The sequence below is a fragment of the Lissotriton vulgaris genome, chromosome 2_1 (assembly GCF_964263255.1).
Source record: "Lissotriton vulgaris chromosome 2_1, aLisVul1.2, whole genome shotgun sequence".
Lineage (NCBI taxonomy): Eukaryota > Metazoa > Chordata > Amphibia > Caudata > Salamandridae > Lissotriton > Lissotriton vulgaris.
In genome coordinates, this window is record NC_141687.1 from 554,856,760 (window position 1) to 554,876,908 (window position 20,149).

Here is a 20,149-nt window from a genome sequence, read left to right on the forward strand (position 1 = left end):
GCGTACAAATCGCAGTACATACGCGACTGCATTTTCCCATACGAATAGCGTTCAAGGACCCTGGTCCGGATCGTACTTGGCGGGTCGTACGGCATGTTTACAAATCGTACAGTTCACTAGCCGAGTCTGTATCGTACGGTTCTTCGCTTGTTTTTCGTACGGTTCATAAACATTCGAACAGATTCTTTGAATACGGATCGTACCACGCAATTTGGACGGCTTTGTACAAATCATACGGAAACGGCTACAAATACAAATCGTAGGACGGTTTTCTTTCCCGAATCGGAATCGACCCCTAAATGTTCTCATAGTGTTACTGTCTGCGGTGGTGCAAAGTACATCTAATTTTTCCACAGTAGGCTATGGGTCTGATTTATGAGTAGCTTGTTCATATGTCAACCACTTTATTTCGGTAACATACCATAAAAGAGCCAAACATTCAGGGTAAACATCATAAATTTCATTTTCAGACGCAATAAGCCTTAATTGTTTCAAAGAGATACAATTAAAAGGTAACGCTGGGTGTCGGGGCTGTGACAGCAGGGAAATAGGATGCCTAAGAACCACAATTATCATAAAATTCATAGCTTTCAGGCCTTCAACGAATCAAAAATAACTGGGCAAAATGGCTATGTCCCTTGTCTAAAGTGCAAATGCATTCATTTGAACTTATGCGGATGTCACACTATAAAATGACATTCATGGACATTGCACAGCAAGATTAAAATAGTTATTTAAAAACGTTAGTGTTCACAATAAAAACGGATTAAAAACAAATTGGGTTTGTAATTGTTCAAACATAAAAATAAAAAGACTATTTACATTTTGGAATTAGTGACCATTATGACAGTTAATCTTGATAGGGTGAGCTGTCACGTCTATAACTCTCAGGAGTGGGTCGAGAGGGTTGCCAGTGCCCTCCTTCTAATCACCAAGGAGTGGCCCAAACATTTTGCAGTTGCGCACATGAATAAGGGTCTTGCATCTGATTTCAGTATGCGCAGGGCCACCATAGAGTCTCGGGTTCCAAGTTGTCTGCAAACTGGGGTTAGCCATTTGCCCCTAGGCTTTGTGTATGCTGTGCAAGCAAAGAGAACATCACCTATTGATTCGTGCAAGCAGGGGCAACCCTTTGGTTGGGCTTTATTGGTCGACCAAGAGATTGTAAATGCATTAATTACCAGAATACCATGCCTTAAATGAATGTAGAGCTTCCTGTCAGCCGGCACCTTGATTTTATATATACACGTAGCTTTCTAAGGTGTGACTGACTTTGAAGTCTCTAAATTCTACAGATAGTCTGCCCTGATTGCTAATCAAGTATGTATTTTGTTCAACCCATTCACAGTATAGTAATTTGAGCTGTCTTCTGGTGTTGGTTGGTGGACAAACAATATTATGTCCTAGTAGGCCAATGCTGGAAATAAGGCTTTTAACATATTTAATCCAGCCTATTTTGTTTGTGGTGTCTAACACACAGACCTCATTAAAAGCTGCAGTATAGTAATTCAGGGGTGGTGACCATCCACTGCCAAAATAGCAGGAGGTGAAGCTTCGCTAGGTCACTAATAGGCTTAATGTCCCTATCAAGCTTTAATGCGCAGAGAGGAGTGCTTTGCGGGAGGGAGACCAGATTTTTTAGGAACTTGTTCTCCAAGACTGTGAGGTCCCTTACTCTTGCCATACCCTACAACTCGGCCCCATAAAGGGCACTGCTCATAACCTTGCAGCTATATAGGTTCAGGGCTGGTGCTATTGGCTTAGTGTGAGAGAGACAATGTTCCTTCCTCAGAGCCCCAGTTACCTGGGAAAATTTGAGGTAGGCCTTATTGAGATGGTGTTTCCAGTACCTTGTTATATTCAAATATGCATGAACCTCAGTTTATGCACTGGCCGAAATTAAGAGTTACAAGGTATTTAACACATCTGATAATTATTGGATGTGGTAAATACCTCAAGCTTAGTTAAATTTCGGCAAGACAACCTGCTGGAATTTAACAGGGAAAATTTGGTAATTGTGTAAGGTATTTACCGTACCATGCAGATTGTGGTGCGCTAAAACACCAAAATCAGCATGTTATTCCCCCAATAACTCTTATAGGCGCTATTTATTGCACCTGATAAATAACGTACACCATGGTATTATTTATCAGGCGCATTAAATAGCACCTGTACTTGATGGTCGGTTCTTAGTAGGCAGCTATCTAAAAAGCAGTAGCATACTACCTAAAGTAGTTGCATACTCCTTTAAACAGTTGCATACAGTCTGAAGCAGTAGACTAGGACTGCTCACAGAAACATAACAAGCATTGTCATAGCCAATTGTTCTCGCCTTTGGAAACTTATAAGTATTTAATTATGCAGCACAATATCCTTGGTGCAACATCAAATGTTGCATAACTAAACCCTTATAATGTCCCAAAGGCGAGACCTATTGGCTATGCCAATGCTTGTTTATTATGTAGTACATTCGAAAGGTCTAAAGCTGTCTTTATGCCACACCTAAAAAGGTGCCTGTACTCTAAGTAAGGGCCCAAAAGACGAGACAGTTTATAGATCCTAAATGGGATGCAGTTAAAAAATGAAAATTACAAATTTTACTAACTTACTTTGGACTAGGCAGTGGTCCCTTAAACCACTGCATGCTCATAAAAATGTTTTGTCAACATTCACAAAGGAGAAGGGGCTCCATGGGGAACGAATGATTACCACCAATTTGGAGTTGATGGCAAAATGCTAATGTTTTACGATAGGATTTCGGTTCCAAAACATTAGTACATAAATTAAGGAATCGGCATTTAGAAGGGAGGCCCTTTACACGGCCCTTCCAAATACCAATTCAGAATTTTGTCTGAAACCCAAATTACGATAGATAATGCATTACTGAATCAAAGTTTGGGTTTTGTACCTTCCAAAAATACATGTTGTGGTCGCAAAGGCTCAAATTTGACCTTTGTGAACGTAAAACAAAAGAGCATCACAGCTGGCACTATTAGTGGCAGTATCATGAAAGTCGTCAAGGATTGAATTCGCATTCAGTCTATACCCTCTTGCGTGCGCGAACAGATTTGAGACAGCAAAGTGAAGAAGTTAGTATTGCTTGAAAACACTTCATTACAGCGTACGCCCTCAATTCGGCGACAAGAAGGCTTGGTTTCATCAGACAAGGGTCTGAATTAAGCTTTACCTGCTTTTCTATGTTCCGCAACAAGAGAGTAGGGCTGCTTGGAGACATTTCAAAATCGTTTGATGGCGAACAATCTGCTGCCTCTCGGGATGGCCGAAATGTCCCAGCTGTGTTCAATGTAGTCGCTGGATCCGACCGATGCGTCGACTGCTTCAGCAAGTCTTTTGCTAGAGGAAATTCTTCTAAGATCACCGTTCTCTAAGAAACAAGCAATTAAAAGAAGCCTGTTACAAATCAAAATAAGGGCCAAGTTACGATGGAACAAAACTGCTAGGTCTCTACCAGTTGAACGAGAAAAACCCCTTAGTCTAAAAGGAATTATGCGAAAGTGGAAAGGAATTAGTTACTTACCTGTACACTATAGTTCTCCAGTATTATCTTTCATAGATTCACATGCTTGTATCTTCCCTGTCGTCATGGTGGGAGTCTCACGGTAACAGAATGACCAAAGCAGTATCATAGAGAAGAAAACTGCATAGAAAAGCCCATAGGGTCTGTAGTATTTGGTAAACAGACCTCCTCATTGTTTGGTCCAAAAGTCAGCCAATCAGCATTGCTGCCCTGCCCTCACACTCCCCAGCAGAAGCTTCCTGCCTCAGATTTCCGTCCCCGAGTGAGAGACATGGATAAATACCGAGAAAACAGGTTCTGCCTGTGAAACGGGGAGGTGGGCGGGCGCATGTGAATCTATGAAAGATAATACTGGAGAACTATAGTGTACAGGTAAGTAACTAATTCCTTCTCCAGTATTACATCTTTCATAGATTCACATGCTTGTATCAGAGTAGTAAGTAGTGCTCACAAAACCTGCAGCGTTTCCAGGATAGAACCTAGAAGGAGGTTCTGCAGCTGAAACATTGTTAGAACATGATCTTAAAAATACACACGGCAGACAGGAATAAAAACTAAATTCCCCTTTATAACATATTGTGCAAGTTCTCGAAAGAAAACATATTAAAACCATCTACAACAATAGCAGATTTTATATATATATATATATATATATATATATATATATATATATATATATATACACTGTATAGAATATTAACAGAGAACCAAAGTATACCTTATTGAAATAGACGTTTCAGAACAGCTTGTCCCACTGCCGTGTCCTCTTTCCACGCAGTGTCCAGACAGTTGTGCTTGGTAAATGTATGCACACTCTTCCACGTCACCACTCTGCAGATGTCGGGCAGCGACACTCCTGCGAACAAGGCCATCGATGTCGCCATCTTCCTTGAGAAATGAGCATTCACTCTGGAATGAAGCGGCTTTCCAGCTTTTTCATGACATTTCATGATAGCCGATGATATCCATCTGGCGATACTCAGTCTTGACAGAGGGAGCCCTTTCCTTTGTCCTTCAAATGCAATAAATAACTGTTTGGATTTGCGGAATGTTCTTGTTCGTTCAATGTAGAAATTCAAACATCTAGCTATGTCCAAAGAATGCAACACTCTTTCTGCTTCAGATGAGGGATTGCTGAAGAAAGTAGGCAAAATAATTGGTTCGTTAAGGTGAAAAGAAGTAGGGACCTTGGGTATAAATGTAGGATTTGTCCGTAATATAACCCTGTCCTGGCGAAATTGAAGAAAAGGCTCTTCCACTGAAAAGGCTTGAATTTCGCTAACCCTCCTCGCCGATGTAAGGGCGAGCAGCAGGGCTGTCTTCCAAGAGAGGAATTGCAAGTCTGTCTTGTGTATAGGCTCGAAAGGTGACCTCATAAGTTGCACCAAAACTGTATTGAGGTGCCAGGGCACTGGCGGGCGCTGAATGGGTGGAAAAACTCTAAAGAGCCCTCTAACAAACTCCTTTATCAGTCTGTGAGACCAGAGAGACGGCTCGTCTGGCACTCTCCTGAATCTTGATATTGCCGCCAAATGCACTTTCAACGAGGCATGTGACAGACCTGCCTTTGATAACGACAACAGGTATGGCAGAATACCTTCTGGGGGTACCGTCAACGGGTGTAGACTTTGACTGGCACACCAGTGGCAGAAACGTGTCCATTTTGCCGTGTATGTCTTGTTGGTTGACATAGCTCTAGATTGCGATAGAATTTGTCTGCAGTCTTGTGGAATGCTCATGGCTTGGAATTCCCGCTCATGAGGTTCCATGCGGATAATTTTAGCGATGCTAGGTCTGGATGCAGAATTTGGCCGCTGCTCATCGAAATGAGGTTCTGGAATGTCGGGAATTGCACTTTGTTGCCTTTTGACATCTGCAGCAGATCTGAAAACCATGCCTGTCTCGGCCAAGCTGGTGTTATCAGAATGACATGACACGGTTCTGACCTCATTTTGAGAAGCACTCGCGGTATTAAGGGAATTGGTAGGAACGCGTAAGCGAACATTCCCGTCCAGTCTATGTGAAATGCATTTCCCTTGGAATCCCGCTGAGGGTACCTGGACACAAACTGATCACATTTCGAATTGTCCCGGGTTGCGAACAAGTCGAATGTTGGGGTGCCCCATCTTTGAAACACTCTGTGAAGCTGAGTGTCGTGCAGTTCCCACTCGTGCGACAAACTCGCCGTGCAACTTAGGACATCTGCCCGTGTGTTGAGGATGCCCTGTATATGCTGCACCTGAATAGAAATGTTGTGGCTTATCAGCCATTTCCAGAATCTTTGCCCCAGCGCAGAAAGTTGCTTGGATCTTGTTCCTCCTTGCTTTAGAAGATAAAACATAGTTGTGGTGCTGTCCATTTGAATGAGCACCGACGAGCTCCAGATTCTGGGCAGAAAAGCTTGGAGTCCCAGAAACACCGCTTTGAGCTCCAACATATTTATGTGGAGCTGTGCTTCCCAGTCTGACCAGCGGCCCTGGATTTCCAGCTCCTGAAGGTGCGCGCCCCATCCTTGCAACGAAGCGTCCGTCGTCATCACATATTTGTGATTCTGAGGTACAAAATTCAGACCCTGATTCAAGTTCTTCTGAACCTTACACCATGACATGGCCACCTTCATACAGTGAGTGATGGTAATCCGATCTTCGAAGGTTCCTTTGGACTGAACACACTGCTCGTCCAGATGTTCCTGCAAGGGTCTCATTTGAAGACGGCAGTTTGGAACCAGTGGGATGCAAGAGGACATCATCCCCAACAAGGATTTGTACATGTTATGTTATACCGGGGTTTTATATAGCATACAGCTACTCAAAAGAGTGTCCCGATGCTTTAAATTGCACACTAATCTCATAAAATAACAGCGAAAGTAAAGTAAAAGACAGAGATAAAAACCAGACAGGACCAGATAACTAAGAGGTAAAAAGCCAGGTTTTGAGCCCCTTCCTAAAAGCCAACAGGTTTGGAGTGCTGCGCAGGGTCACAGGCAACTTATTCCACAACTGGGGCGCCAATAATTTAAAAGAGCGGCCTCCAATACGTGCTTTCTTCACACGAGGCACCGAAGCAAGAAACAAGGATTCTGACCTAAGCGATCTTGCCGGATGGTAAAAGGTCAGCCTTTTCTGGAGGTATTTCGCTCCGGAGGCGTGCAGGGCTTTGTGTGCCAGAGTAAGAGTCTTGAAGATTATCCGCTTCCGGACAGGAAGCCAGTGCAGTGCCTCCAGGAGGCCCGAGGCTCTGGCACGGCGAGATAGTCCAAAGATGGCCCGTGCTGCCGAATTCTGGACAACCTGTAACCGTTGGAGCAGGTATTCTGGCAGGCCGAGATAAAGGATGTTGGAGTAGTCGATTCTCGAGCCTATGATCGCCTGTACCGTGATCTTCCAGTGTTCCTCCGATAACAGGGGGAGAAACTTACGTAGCATCCGGAGCAGGCCAAAGCAGGTGCCAGTGAGACCGATTACCTGTGAGCGTAGTGTGAGGCCATTATCGATCTTAATCCCAAGGTTTTTTGCCACCTGGGACGAACTTGCTGGTGGAAACATGTTCTCAGGCCACCACACTTTCCAGTCCGGGTCCCAACTGCACCCGAAAAAGAGGACCTCGGATTTATCCGAGTTGCACTTGAGGCTGTTATGTTGGAACCACTGAAACACAGCCTCAAGGCAACCCTGGATCCTGCCTCCATCGAAATCCGCACCCCTCTCACAGGTGAAGAGGAGCTGGGTTTCATCGGCGCAGGAAACGATCTGAGCCCCGAAAGACATCGCCAGAGCCCAAGAGGGGTCATGAAGATGTTGAATAGAGTTGGGCTCAGTACAGAGCCCTGAGGAACTCCGACACCCAATGGCGACATCTCGGCGGAGCAAGCAGAAGCCCAGACCGTTTGTCGACGGCCTGCCAGGAAGGATCGAAACCACTGGAGCACCGTCCCCCGGAGACCAATCTCTGAGAGTCTTGCGAGAAGACCCTCATGGGGGACGGTGTCAAAGGCCGCCGACAGATCTAACATCACCAGCATCGCTCTACCACCCGAATCCAGCACCTCCTTTATCGCCTCCGAGACTTCCAGGAGAGCTGTTTCGGTGCTAAGATTGGTGCGGAAACCCGATTGGGTAGGGTGCAGTAGGTCGTGGGACTCCAAGTAATCGGCAAGCACCTTGTGCACATGCTTTTCTATGACCTTCGCAAAAGCCGGCAGGAGTGAGATAGGTCTATAATTCGCCAACACCTCCACATCCAAACCAGGCTTTTTAAGCAAGGGAATAATCATTGCCTGCTTCCAGGACTGGGGAACCACACCCTGTGCCAGAGAACAGTTCAACAGGGGGTTCACATGTGGATTAATGATAGCTGCCATTTTTGCCAGAAATTTTGCGGGGCAGGCATCCCGGGGGGAACCTGATTTAAGCCCAGTCATCAGGTCAAATGAAGCGGTCATAGAGAGAGGAGGAAATACAGCCAGGCCCACACCTGCGTTAGGCAGGGTAACAGCGGCATTCTCCGCCCGGCCGGACATCTCAGGCTCCTGCACAGGGAAGGAGTCCTGGATCCGTTGGATCTTAGAGGTGAAAAAGTCCGCGATCGCCCTGACCCAAGGCGCAGGAGGGGGGGGGCCTGAGTTGGTGTCGCGCGTGAAGTTGTAAACTCCCGCACGGCGCACCGACCAGATGTTTCTGCGGGCGCCAGCCACATTCAGGGCAGCAATGCTTGCCCTTGTGGCGAGCAGGAAACACCGTCCGGCAAGAGCCATAGATATGCTGCCAGGACCGAAGTTCCGATCCCGAGTAGTGGAGCATAATGCTCACATATACATGCTACATGCTACATGCAAAATATAGCCCAGTCCTGCCCGTCGCCTCGAACGCCTCCGGGACGCTGACGGGCGCAGACGGGCAGGACTCTGGCACGACTCCGGCTAAGCGACGGTGTCCCGCTGCGCGATCCCGCTGCGCGGGAGAGGACGACTTTAAATAGGCGTCTCCCACAACCACTCGAGCGTCGGGACGCTCCAAGATGGCGCCCGCGCACAAACACACTCACCCCAAACAAAGATGGCGCCCGCACAGAAGTGAACCTTTTTGTCTGAAGGGATGTTGCAAGGCCCATTATCTTTTTCATGCTTTCTTCCGACAGGTATGCTTTCGTTGCCTTGGTGCATATCCATGCCCCTAGGAATTGGATGCCCTGAGCTGGAATCAGTGAAGACTTTTCCAAGTTGGTTCTTAGGCCTAACCGATGGAACAGGCGTATGCAGCACTGAAGGGACCTTCTGGCTCCTGTGAATGATGGACCTGTCACCAGCCAATCGTCCAGATATGGGTAAATGCAATGCCCTCTTAGCCTCAAGTGGGCCGCCACCGGGGCGATGCATTTGGTAAACACCCTTGGACCGTTTTGAGGCCAAATGGTAACACCTTGACTTGGAAATGGCGACTCTCCACAGCGAATCTTAAATACTTTCTGTGCTTCCGATGAATTGGGATATGGAAGTACGCATCCATGAGATCCAACGACGCCATGAAGTCTTTCTTTTTTAACATTAGGAGGATCTCTTGCAACAAGAGCATTCGGAAGGGAATTTTCTTTATGTATTAATTCAGATCCCTCAAATCCAATACCTGTCTCCACTTCATAGTGTGTTTCTTATTGATGAGGAAGAAATGCGAATTGAAGCCTTTCCCTCTGTGTTGTTGCGGTACTTCTTTTATAGCCCCCTTCTGCAAGAGTGATTGGACTTCTTTTTGCAGCTCCTGACGATGTTGGTGGTGTCTGAGCACCGGGGGATGATCTGGTGGCATTTCCACAAACTCTAGGGTATGGCCTCTGCTTATTACGTCCAAAACCCATTTGTCCGATGTTATGGACATCCAATTGTCGAAGTAGTGAGACAGATAGTGGTCGTTTTTCCGGGATCTGCTGTGTGGGGAGCGCCGGCCTGAGATCATTGTCGTCTGTTAGATTGTTGATTCTTTCCTCTATTGGAAGACTTGCCCCTAGACTGCTGCTGGAAAGTGGAGTTGGAGGGCCTATACTGATTGCCTGTATTGTATTGCCTATATCCTTGTTGGTTATAAGGCTGATGTTGGATGGATATGAAGACCTCTGATTAGATTGACCCCTTGCACCTCTTTTACGAAAGGACTGGAACCGTCCTTGCTGAAGGGATCCCAGTGCTCTAGCTGTATCTGTGTCTGACTTGATACCCCGTAGCGCTTCGTCTACGTGCTTTCCAAAAAGATTTTTGCATGTCAACAATCTTCGCCTGCACCTCCGGACAAAAGGATGTTGCCTTTAGCCAACCCTGCCTCCGAAGTGAAACTGCTCCTGCCATCTGCCTGAAGGCCATAGAGGAAACATCCATGGCAATGTCAATAAATTCCGATGCCGACTTTGCCCCATCGCGGAGGATAGCAGCTGCCTCTTCTTTCTTATCATCCGGTAGTGCAGACAGAATGGGTGCCAAATCCGACCACATTTGCCTGTTAAAACAGCTAATAAGGGCCATAGCATTGGCTGCTTTAATCATAGAGGCTGCCATGACCGCAAACCTCTTCCCGGCTCCATCCATCCTCCGTCCTTCTTTGTCTGGCGGCACCATTGAAGTAGCAACTGGATTCTTTGAATTCCTCTGCGCCCCCTGCATCACCACCGACTCCGGTCTCGGGTGTCCTATCAGACAGGCCTCAGCAGACTCTGGTACTCTATACTTCTTTTCGATTCTAGGAACCAAAACGGCGATGGAAGCCGGTGTCTTCAAAATTTTTAGGCCCTCTTCCCAAATGTGAGGAATAATCGGGATTGAGCGGGCAGATTTCCTGGTGTCATCTTTGAAATCATATAAGAAACATTCCGTTTCTTTAACTTCCATTTCCAAATCAAACCTCTTAGCTGCTTTTTACATAATGTCATGGAATCCTCCAATATCCTGAGGAGGAGAAGTGGTTGGCGGCGGAGTAGGTGAAGGGGCCGACGTCAAAATGTACTCATTCCACTCCTGCCCCGTAGAATCTTGTAGAAGTTCACCTTCCTCAGGTTGCTCATCATCATCAGTATTCGTCAGATCGTCCCTGATTGTTATCACTGGTGGTGATCTCACAACCTGCTCATGAGGAGTAGATTGGTTCTTTGGAGGTTGCGTTGTAGCCGCCGGCGTAGAGGACGGAGGCGCATTTGCCTCTGGAAAACGACGATAATAGTCGTTAATCATGAACCTCAGGTCAGAGACAAGAGAAACAGGTATGGAGACTGACTCTTCTCGAGACTCCTCTCGCGATTCTTCTTGTTGCTCATCATCCTCATTATAGTTACAGGTCTCCTGGAAAGATTCATATCTTGTAGATTGAGCTATCTCCTTGAAGGAAAACACCTCCTCTTCATCTGTGTCCTGGCTCTTTATTCTAAGTTGTAAAGGGCTATAGGCCGCTCCTGACGACTCCTCTCCTTCTGAGTCCTGTTCCAGCAAAGAAGATGGGGGTAGAGGCGAAATCTGCGTCCACGATGTGTATTCTGCAGATTTGCTTATGGTCGCCGAACCCCTCGACGACTGAAATGAGCGAATGGAGATCAATGTCTTCGACTGTGGTGATTTAAATGCCTTTGCCGTTGAAATTACACTCTTCGTCGACGGTGTCGTCGTCGACATAGCCATCGTCGACGGAGCCGTCGTCACCAAAGCCATCGTCGACGAGACCGTCGTCGACGGAGTCTCCGTCGACGGAGTAGTCGACGTCTTCGTCACTGATCCTTTCGTCGTCGACGACATCGTCGTCGATGGTTTCTTCGTCGACGGAATGGTCAAACTTGTCGACGTAGTCATCGTCGACGATGCCTTAGTTCCTGTCGTGGATGGAGCTTCTGCCGTCGAAACAGTCGTCGTCGACGGTGAGGTCGTTGACGGGGCTGAAGAATTTACCACAGATTTTGCAGCAGAAACCAGGGAGCTAGTCGATGGGGCAGACCCTGCCCCTTTCTGACCTGACGGCTTCTTGAGGGGAGTAAGAGGGAGAGATGACGCCTCTTTCTCCTTTGATTTAACCTTCTTAGGCTCCACCCTTTCCTCAGAATGTGAGGCCTTTCTCTTTGTAGGTGCTAAGTTAGTAGATTCCTCCCCGGAATCTGAATCTGATGTGGCCTTCTTCTTTTGAAGCCACAACAGCAAACAAGCCTCTCTGTCCCTCAGAGTTTTAGCAGAGAAGGTTCTACAATATTTACAATCCTTGGCCACATGCTTAGGATGAAGACAATATAAGCAGTCCTTGTGAGGATCTTCAGAGAAAAGCCTAGCCTTCACACAGGATCTGCAAGGCCTGAAAAGCCTCTTTTTAGAGCTTTCAGCCATTATGAATGAAAGTAGGTACACACAATACCTCAATCCAGATGAAAAGATAGTTGAAATTAAAAGGTCAATAGTTCACACAGGAACAGCAAACTAAGCAGAGCTCAGGGAGACTCCTTTCTCACACGAAGGCGGTTGGAAATCTGAGGCAGGAAGCTTCTGCTGGGGAGTGTGAGGGCAGGGCAGCAATGCTGATTGGCTGACTTTTGGACCAAACAATGAGGAGGTCTAGTTACCAAATACTACAGTCCCTATGGGCTTTTCTATGCAGTTTTCTTCTCTATGATACTGCTTTGGTCATTCTGTTACCGTGAGACTCCCACCATGACGACGGGGAAGATACAAGCATGTGAATCTATGAAAGATGTAATACTGGAGAAGGTTCACTTTCATGGTCAAACAAAGAAGCATCACTGACCAAGTATTTTTTACTTTCTACGTGGTGCATTGTGACATGAAACCCATCATAAAACTGCTGGATTATATCTAGGTAAAGGCCAAAACCCAAACTGTTGCAGTGGGTAGTTCCAATAAACCATCATCTGCTCCCTGTACGAGACTTGACAAGCAGCAAAAAGTCCAGTGGGAAAGGTCATCAACAGGAAGAAGCCTGGCATTAGCATACAAATACACAGGGCTGTGGTGCAAGAAATGTAATTGACAAAAAGATTTGCAGATCGGCAAGGATTTGTTTCGCATACCGACTGTTAGATTTGGGGGTCTCTAGTTGGCACAGGTAGGTACTTGTGACAAATAGGAACCCTTGCCTCTAGTCCGGATAAGGGAATACACTAATAAAATAACCCCTGCTCACCCCCTTGGTAGCTTGGCACTAGCAGACAGGCTTATCTCAGAGGCAGTGTGCAAAGCATTTGTGACCACATACAGTAACCCAGTGACAACACTACAGATGGACACCACGCAGGGTTTTATATAAAAAATAAGAATACTTTATATATATTTACCACAAGACCAGAAATAACAAAAATACACAATATTGTTACTTTAAGATAGTAGATTTAGTTTAGTTTAGTTCTTAAGATGTGACACTTTGCGTCAATGTACCTTACGATGCGTTGCGCTTCCACGACAAGCAATGTCGCAGTGAGGGAAATGCGGCAAAGTTCAAGTGCAGAGAAATAAAGACGTGAAGATCTTCACGATGCGACACGCTTCTTTGGGGATGCGAGAAGTTCTCGGTTCATTGCGTGGACTGCAGCGGCAACACCCTTGTTCAGATGTGTAACGACAACAGCTTCAGCTGCGACACTCTTCTCCCACGATTGCGTGAAGCTTCCGCACGATGCGACTACTACAGCGGCAACATCCTTGTTCAGAAATGCGACGGCAGCAGCTCCGACGGCGGCGCGCTTCTCAGGGATGCGAGGCGCTTTCCTCGATGCGGTGCAATGCGACAGTTTCAGCGGCGACACCCTTGTTCAGAAGTACGACGGCAGGCATTGCGACGGCGACGCGCTTCTACCTCGTTGCGAGACTCTTCTCTCGATGCGTTGCAGTGCGACAACTCCAGCGGTGACACCCTTGTTCAGAAGTGCGACGTAGGCAGCAGCGACGGCAAAACACTTACTCTTCATTGCGGCACAGTGCGACAACTCCAGCGGCGACACCCTTGTTCAGAAGTGCGACGGCAGCAGCAGCGACGGCGCTTCATTCTCGTTGAGTCGCGCTTCCAGCTCCTTGCGACACGCAGTCCCTTAGAAGGCCCAAAACAGCAGCAGGCACTTCCAAAAGAACTCTGGGGACCTGGGGGTTGAAGTCTATTGTTCCTGAGACTTCAGCAGGAGGCAAGCTCTTTTCCAAGCCCTTGGAGATCCTTCACAAGTTGAAAGCAAATTACACAAAGTTCCTTTCTCCTTCCTTTGGCAGTAAGGCAACCACTGCAGGACAATCCCCCAAGCAGCACTTCAGCTTGGGAATAGCCTCTCCTCAGTTTCTTCAGGTTCCTCTCCTCAGTAAAGGTTTCTTCTTGTAGTCTAAAAGTGATCTAATTTCATGGGATCAGGGTCCCAATATTTATAACCCAAAATCCTTTGATCCAGTTCTGAAGCACACAGTTTACCAGACTTCTCCTTTCCTTTCACAGTTCAGGGCAGACACATCAGACGCCCCACAGGAGGTGGAGCCAGAATTGTGGCAGGCAAGTACAGCCCTGGAGAACTTTGTTGAGAGGCTTCCTTCTCTTCTTTCAGTGTGCAGGGAGAGACATCAGCCGCTCCCTAGGAGGTGGAGCCAGGATTGTGGAAGGCAGGCACAGCTCTATTCAAGGTTCAGGTGCAATTCCTCCCTCCCATCTAGATGCAGATCTCTCTATTCACCACTGGGCTGACTCACCCTATCTCTTGGAACCCCCCACCCCTGTCACTCACAAAACCAGAAGGCAGAAGCAGAGGCAGGCTTGAAAGGTTAGACAAGAAAATACCTCCTTTCTAAAAGTGGTATTTTCAAACACAAAATGTTAAAACCAACTTTACTAAGAGATGTATTTTATCATTCTGAGTTCAGGCATACTAAACTCGAATTTCTACCATGTTCTCTGAGTCAGTTAGGATTGTAAACTGCAATAATTCTAACAGCCCATGCTGGCCTATGGAGAACAGGTAGCCTTGCAATAGTGAAAAACGAAAATTGCGTTAATTCACTAATAGGACATGCCACACACACCATGGCTTGCCCTACCTTATACTTACAATGCACCCTGCCCTTGGGCTTACCATAGGGGTGTCTGATAAGAAGAAAAAGGAAGGTTTAGGGACTGGCGAGTGGGTGCACTTATTTATCAACAGGAGGACAAAGTTCCTAGATCAGGGTGCAAAAGTCACCCATAGATCAAGGTGCAAACAGTCATCAAAAAGGGTGCAAAAGTCACCCATGTATCAAGGTGCAAAAAGTCACCAAAAAGGGTGCGAAAGTCACCCATGTATTGGGGTGCTAACAGTCACCCATATTTTAGAACAAAGAAAAATTAAGAAAGAAGGTAGACTAAAGTAATCCTAGGTTTGAAAATGTCCTAATGTGAGAGGGAAAATAATTCTACATCCTTTGCTGCCCTCACGCACCCCGGGGGTGGCATGCTTCATCATCAGGCGTTTGCTCCTCGTAGGGACGGCGCTGCAATTCCCTACGGGTCCCCCGAAGGGTCACTTTATCGGAGATCTTTTTTGAGGATTGCCGGATGTTGCATGCGGGTGTGTGGGGATTAGGTAAAAGGAGGGTAAATCAATTTATGTGCACGTGATAGTGTAAAAAATGACTGACCCCAAAAGGGCCCATTCGGCCTAGGTGTCAAAAGTCAAGGCCAACATGTTTCGCGCCTCTGTTGCCCGTAGGTCATTGGCGCTTCTTCAGGACCACAATAATAAACAGTGTAGTGCACGTGCTATAATAGGTAACGATTAAAATGAGAACCCTCTTAAGTCAGCCAGGGCGGGTCTGTATGCACTCAAAGTGGTTACAGCTGCTACATGGAAGCCGCTCCTGGGTAACACCAAGGACTCGTTACAAGTGCTCCTCCGATTGTTAAGTCAAAAGGACACCCACGTATGGTCGGGAATTGTATGTGGGTGCTGCCTCTTGTGCACCTACCCCTGACTCGACCAGACGCTTGCCGAAAGAAAATACAGACGGCAACCTGCAGCAATTAAAAGTTCGGGTCAGGTGAACGGCGGTTGCACTTGCCCAGTCAGCATGACAGTACCAGACTGCACGCAGGCTCTGCAATGGCAGACCTGAGACACATTTTACAAGGCGGCTTCTGTGGGTGGCACAACCAGTGCTGCAGGCCCACCAGCAGCATTCAAATTTACACGCCCTGGGGACACTAAGTGCACTAGACTAGGGTCTGACAAGTAAACCAAATGGCCAAACATGGAACCACTGATTAATATATCAATTTACAATAGGGAGCACTTACACTGTGGCACTGGACAGCAGTGGCACAGTGCCCAAAAGTATCTAACACCAGCAAAAACACATGAGGCAACAGAAAAAATGGAAGGTAGACCCACGCCATTGGTGCCAGGTCTAACATGTGTCCTCTCCAGTTAAAATGTGGGGAGAACTACCCTAACTCCTGGGAGTCCTCATCACTAAGGCAGAAAAATCTGGACAGATCATCAGCATTGGTGTGTTCTGTACCAGGGCGGTGTTCCACCATAAAGTCCATACCCTGTAGGGAAATGGACCACCTCAACAGCTTTGGATTCTCACCCCTCATCTGCATCAACCATCTGAGGGATCTGTGGTCTGTCTGAACCCGGAAGTGAGTCTCAAACAGGTATGGTCTCAGCTTCTCCAGTGCCCAGACCACAGCCAATGCCTCTTGCTCAATAGCACTCCACCTCTGTTCCTGTGGAAGTAACCTCCTACTAATGTAGGCTAAAGGTTGATCTATGCCCTCCTCATTCATCTGTGACAGAATAGCCCCCACACCATCCCCTGAAGCGTCTGTTTGAACGATAAACTCTCGTGAGAAGTTGGGTGCCAGGAGCACGGGCGCCGTGCACACGGCAGCTTTCAGGGCCTCAAAAGCTTTTTGACAGGTGTCAGTCCAGATCACCTTCTTGGGCTGCTTTCTGGAAGTCAGCTCTGTCAAGGGTGCAACAATGTTGCCATACCCCTTGACAAACCTCCTGTCATACCCTGTGAGTCCTAAAAAGGCTCTCACCTCTGTCTGAGTTTTGGGTGGCTCCTAAGCCAGGATGGTTTCAATCTTGGGTTGTAGGGGCACCACCTGGCCGCTTCCAACTTGCTGTCCCAAGTACACCACGGAACCCTGCCCGATCTGGTACTTACTCGCCTTGATCGTGAGGCCTGCCTTCCGCAGAGCCAACAACACTTCCCAGAGGTGGCGCAGATGTTCCTCCCAACTGACACTAAACACTGCAATGTCATCCAGGTAGGCGGCACTGAACTCATCCAGTCCAACCAACACCTCGTTGACCAACCTCTGAAAGGTGGCAGGGGCATTCTTCATCCCAAAGGGCATAACACAGAACTGTTAATGCCTATCTGGTGTGGAGAATGATGATCTCTCTTTTGCCCCATCAGTCTAGGCGATCTGCCAGTACCCAGAAGTTAAGTCAAACGTGCTGAGGTACCGTGCAGCCCCTAGCCGATCAATGAGCTCATCAGCTCTGGGGATGGGGTGCGTGTCAGTCTTCGTGACTGAATTGAGCCCTCTGTAGTCCACACAGAACCGGAGTTCAGATATGGCACCCGGCGCTGCAGTCTTCTGGACCAAGACCACTGGGCTGGCCCAAGGATTGATAGAGAACTCAATCACCCCTAGCGCAAGCATCTTTGAGACCTCCTCTTTGATGCAAGCCCTCACCCTGTCAGTTACCCTGTAAGTTTTATGCTTCACAGGTAAGCTGTCTCCTGTGTCCACATCATAGATGCACCGATTTGTGACACCAGGAACCAGGGAGAACAGATCAGAAAACTGTCTCAGCAACTGGCGGCAGTCATTCTGTTGCTCATGGGTCAGGGTGGAATAGAGGTTAACTCCATCCACTGACCCATCTTGCTCTGTTGCAGACAGGAGGTCAGGAAGAGGCTCAGTCTCCACCTCCATTCCAGCATCTGTTGCTAAGAGCATGCCCACTTCAGACCTCTCTAAGTGGGGCTTAAGGCGGTTGACATGTAGGACCCTCAAAGGGTTCCTAGGAGACCGCAAGTCCACCAAGTAGGTAACTGGACTCTTGCGCTCCACAACCTCAAATGGTCCGGTCCACTTATCCTGGAGCACGCAAGGCTCCACGGGGGCCATGACCTATACTTTTTGGTCAGGTTGAAGCTCTACCAGAGTGGCATTCTGGTCATACCATTGCTTCATCTCCTCTTGGCTGGCTTCCAGATTTGCCTCAGCGAGTTGCCTGAAACGCCTAGTCCGGTTTCTGAAGGCCAGTATAAAGCTATATACATCCTGGGGAGGTTTCCTGGGAGATTGCGCCCAGCCTTCTTTGACCAGACTCAGAGGTCCTCTGACTGTGTGTCCATGAAGAAGCTCAATGGGACTGAACCCTAGAGATTTCTGTGGCACCTCATGGTATGCAAAGAGTAGGCATGGTAAGAGGACGTCGCACTTACGCCTCATGGGTTCCTCAAGACCCATTATCATGCCCTTCAGCGTTCGGTTAAACCTTTCAACCAACCCATTCCCTTGGGGGTGGTAAGGAGTGGTGAACTTGTAAGTTACACCACACTCCTGCCACAGGGTCTTCATATACTTGGGAAATTAAGTTGGTCCCCTGGTCAGATACTACCTCGCGAGGGAATCCCACTCGGGAGAAAATTACCATCAGTGTTCGTCCCACCACGGGGGCGGTCACTGTCCTCAGAGGTATGGCTTCCGGGTACCGGGTGCGATGGTCCTTCAAGACCTGGATGAACCTGTTTCCATGGCTGTCTTGGGGTCCAGTGGCCCCACAATGTCAATCCCCACCCTCTCAAAGGGGGTACTGACCACAGGGAATGGCTGGAGAGGAGCCTTGTGCTTCCTCCCACTCTTTTCACTTGCCTGGCAAGTCTGACAGGTCCTGCAATGAGTGTCTGAACTCTTGCGCATTTGGGGCTAATGAAAATGGTTAACAAGCCTCTCAAAGGTCTTGTTCTGCCCCAAATGTCCTGCTAACGGCACATCATGAGCCAGCCCCAGTAGGAAGGCTCTAAACTTCTGGGGTACCACCAGCACACAGGCTGAATCAGGTTCAACAACCTTAGGCTCACTATACAGGAGACCATTCTCCCAGTAAATCAAATGTGATCAGGACAGATCACCTGCTGCCTGGCTTGCAGCCTGTTGCCGCAAGCCCTCAAGAGAAGGGCGTTCTCTCTGCAGAATTCTTCCCTGGAGGGGCCTCCTTCTTGCTGCCAATGGGGCAGCTCGGCCAGGTCCCCCAGTTCAGCTACTTGCTCCCCGGTAGGCTCCAGGGCATCCCCCTCAGGGTCTATCTCTTCCTGGGCCGTGGGAACTTCGGGGGCCAGTTTCCCGCACCCCCTGCCACTTCTCTCTAAGGCAGGCTCCTGGGCCTCCCTCTCAGCCTCCAGGTCCTCTTGAGCACCCCTACTGGCTGCCATTGACCGGGTGGTCACGCACGCCCAGTCAGGCAGTCCCACCATCTTCAAGTGAGTACTCTTCTCCACCTTCTCCCAAGGTGAGCTCTCTAAATCGTTCCTCAATAAACATTCAACAGGCATAGCCGGCCTCACAGCTACCTGAAGAGTACCAGAGAACCACCCCCCACTTAAAGGGAACCTGAGCCATTGGACATAGGCTCTCTGTGTTGTTGGCGGCAACAATTCGGCAAAATGCATGAGGGATAATCTGCTCTTGAGACACCAGGTGACATCTGACAGCTGTCACACTGGCTCCTGTATTTCTAAGAACCTCCAACTTTTGGCCATTGATGGTCACTCACTGTCCATATTTCTTAGTGTTCCTGGGCAGCTGAGCTTCTGGGACCATCTCACAGTCTCCTAAAGAGACAAGGGTCATCTGTGCAGGACCCCACCCACCTTGGACATCAATCTCCTCCCCCAAGGCTACACTAGCCATCTGCCGAGGCGGAGCACCAATGGGTGCAGGTTTTCCAAAGAGGCGGCAACTGGTGTCATTCGCCTTATGAGTCAGGTTGCCATACTTGTAACATTTTAGTGGTCCCTGTGGAACAGGACTACCTGTCGGGACCCTCTTGCTTTCTCTCAGTGGGAGACTGGGAACCTTTCCCTTGGTTCCCTTGGGGACTACTTTGGGGCCCCTTGCGGAACTCCTTTTGCTTACCCTTGTCACCCCCACTCTTCTGCTGGGGACCCTGCCCACCATTAGCTGAGTCTCCCATGTGACCCTTGTGGACCTGGGTGCTCACCCAGCGGTCCGCCTCCTCAGCAAGCTTCCTAGGGTTAGTCAGCTTGCTATCTATCAGATGCTGGCGCAGCTCTGGAAAATACATTTTCAGACAAGTGCTCCCATGCAATCAAATCAAAGAGACCTTGAAAATCATTAACCTTGCTGCCCTTCACCCAACCATCCAATGCTCTGCAAAAGAAAGTGACATATTCAACCAAGGTACTGTTTTCTAACTTTTTGTATTTCCTGAACCTCTGTCTATAGGGGTTCAGGGGTCAAACCATATCTACACATTAATGCATCTTTCATGTGGCTGTATGAATTGTGGACTTCATAAGGCAAGTCTAACAGTGTGTCCCGCCCCTCACTAAGGAACCTTTTGCACAACCCCGCTCCCCAATCTCTC

General features: G+C 48.0%; 1 protein-coding gene and 1 pseudogene across 1 annotated transcript in view; both read right to left on the reverse strand.

Moving 5' to 3' along the window:
- The window catches only part of KANSL1L (KAT8 regulatory NSL complex subunit 1 like), a 2,604,205-nt gene that overhangs the window by 1,967,147 nt on the left and 616,909 nt on the right, over positions 1–20,149 (reverse strand). The window contains exon 3 of the mRNA XM_086954111.1: positions 3,188–3,385. Within this exon, the coding sequence (XP_086810237.1) occupies positions 3,188–3,385 (198 nt within the window). The remainder of the gene's footprint in view (positions 1–3,187; positions 3,386–20,149) is intronic.
- On the reverse strand, positions 10,064–11,879 carry LOC147730745 (uncharacterized; annotated as a pseudogene).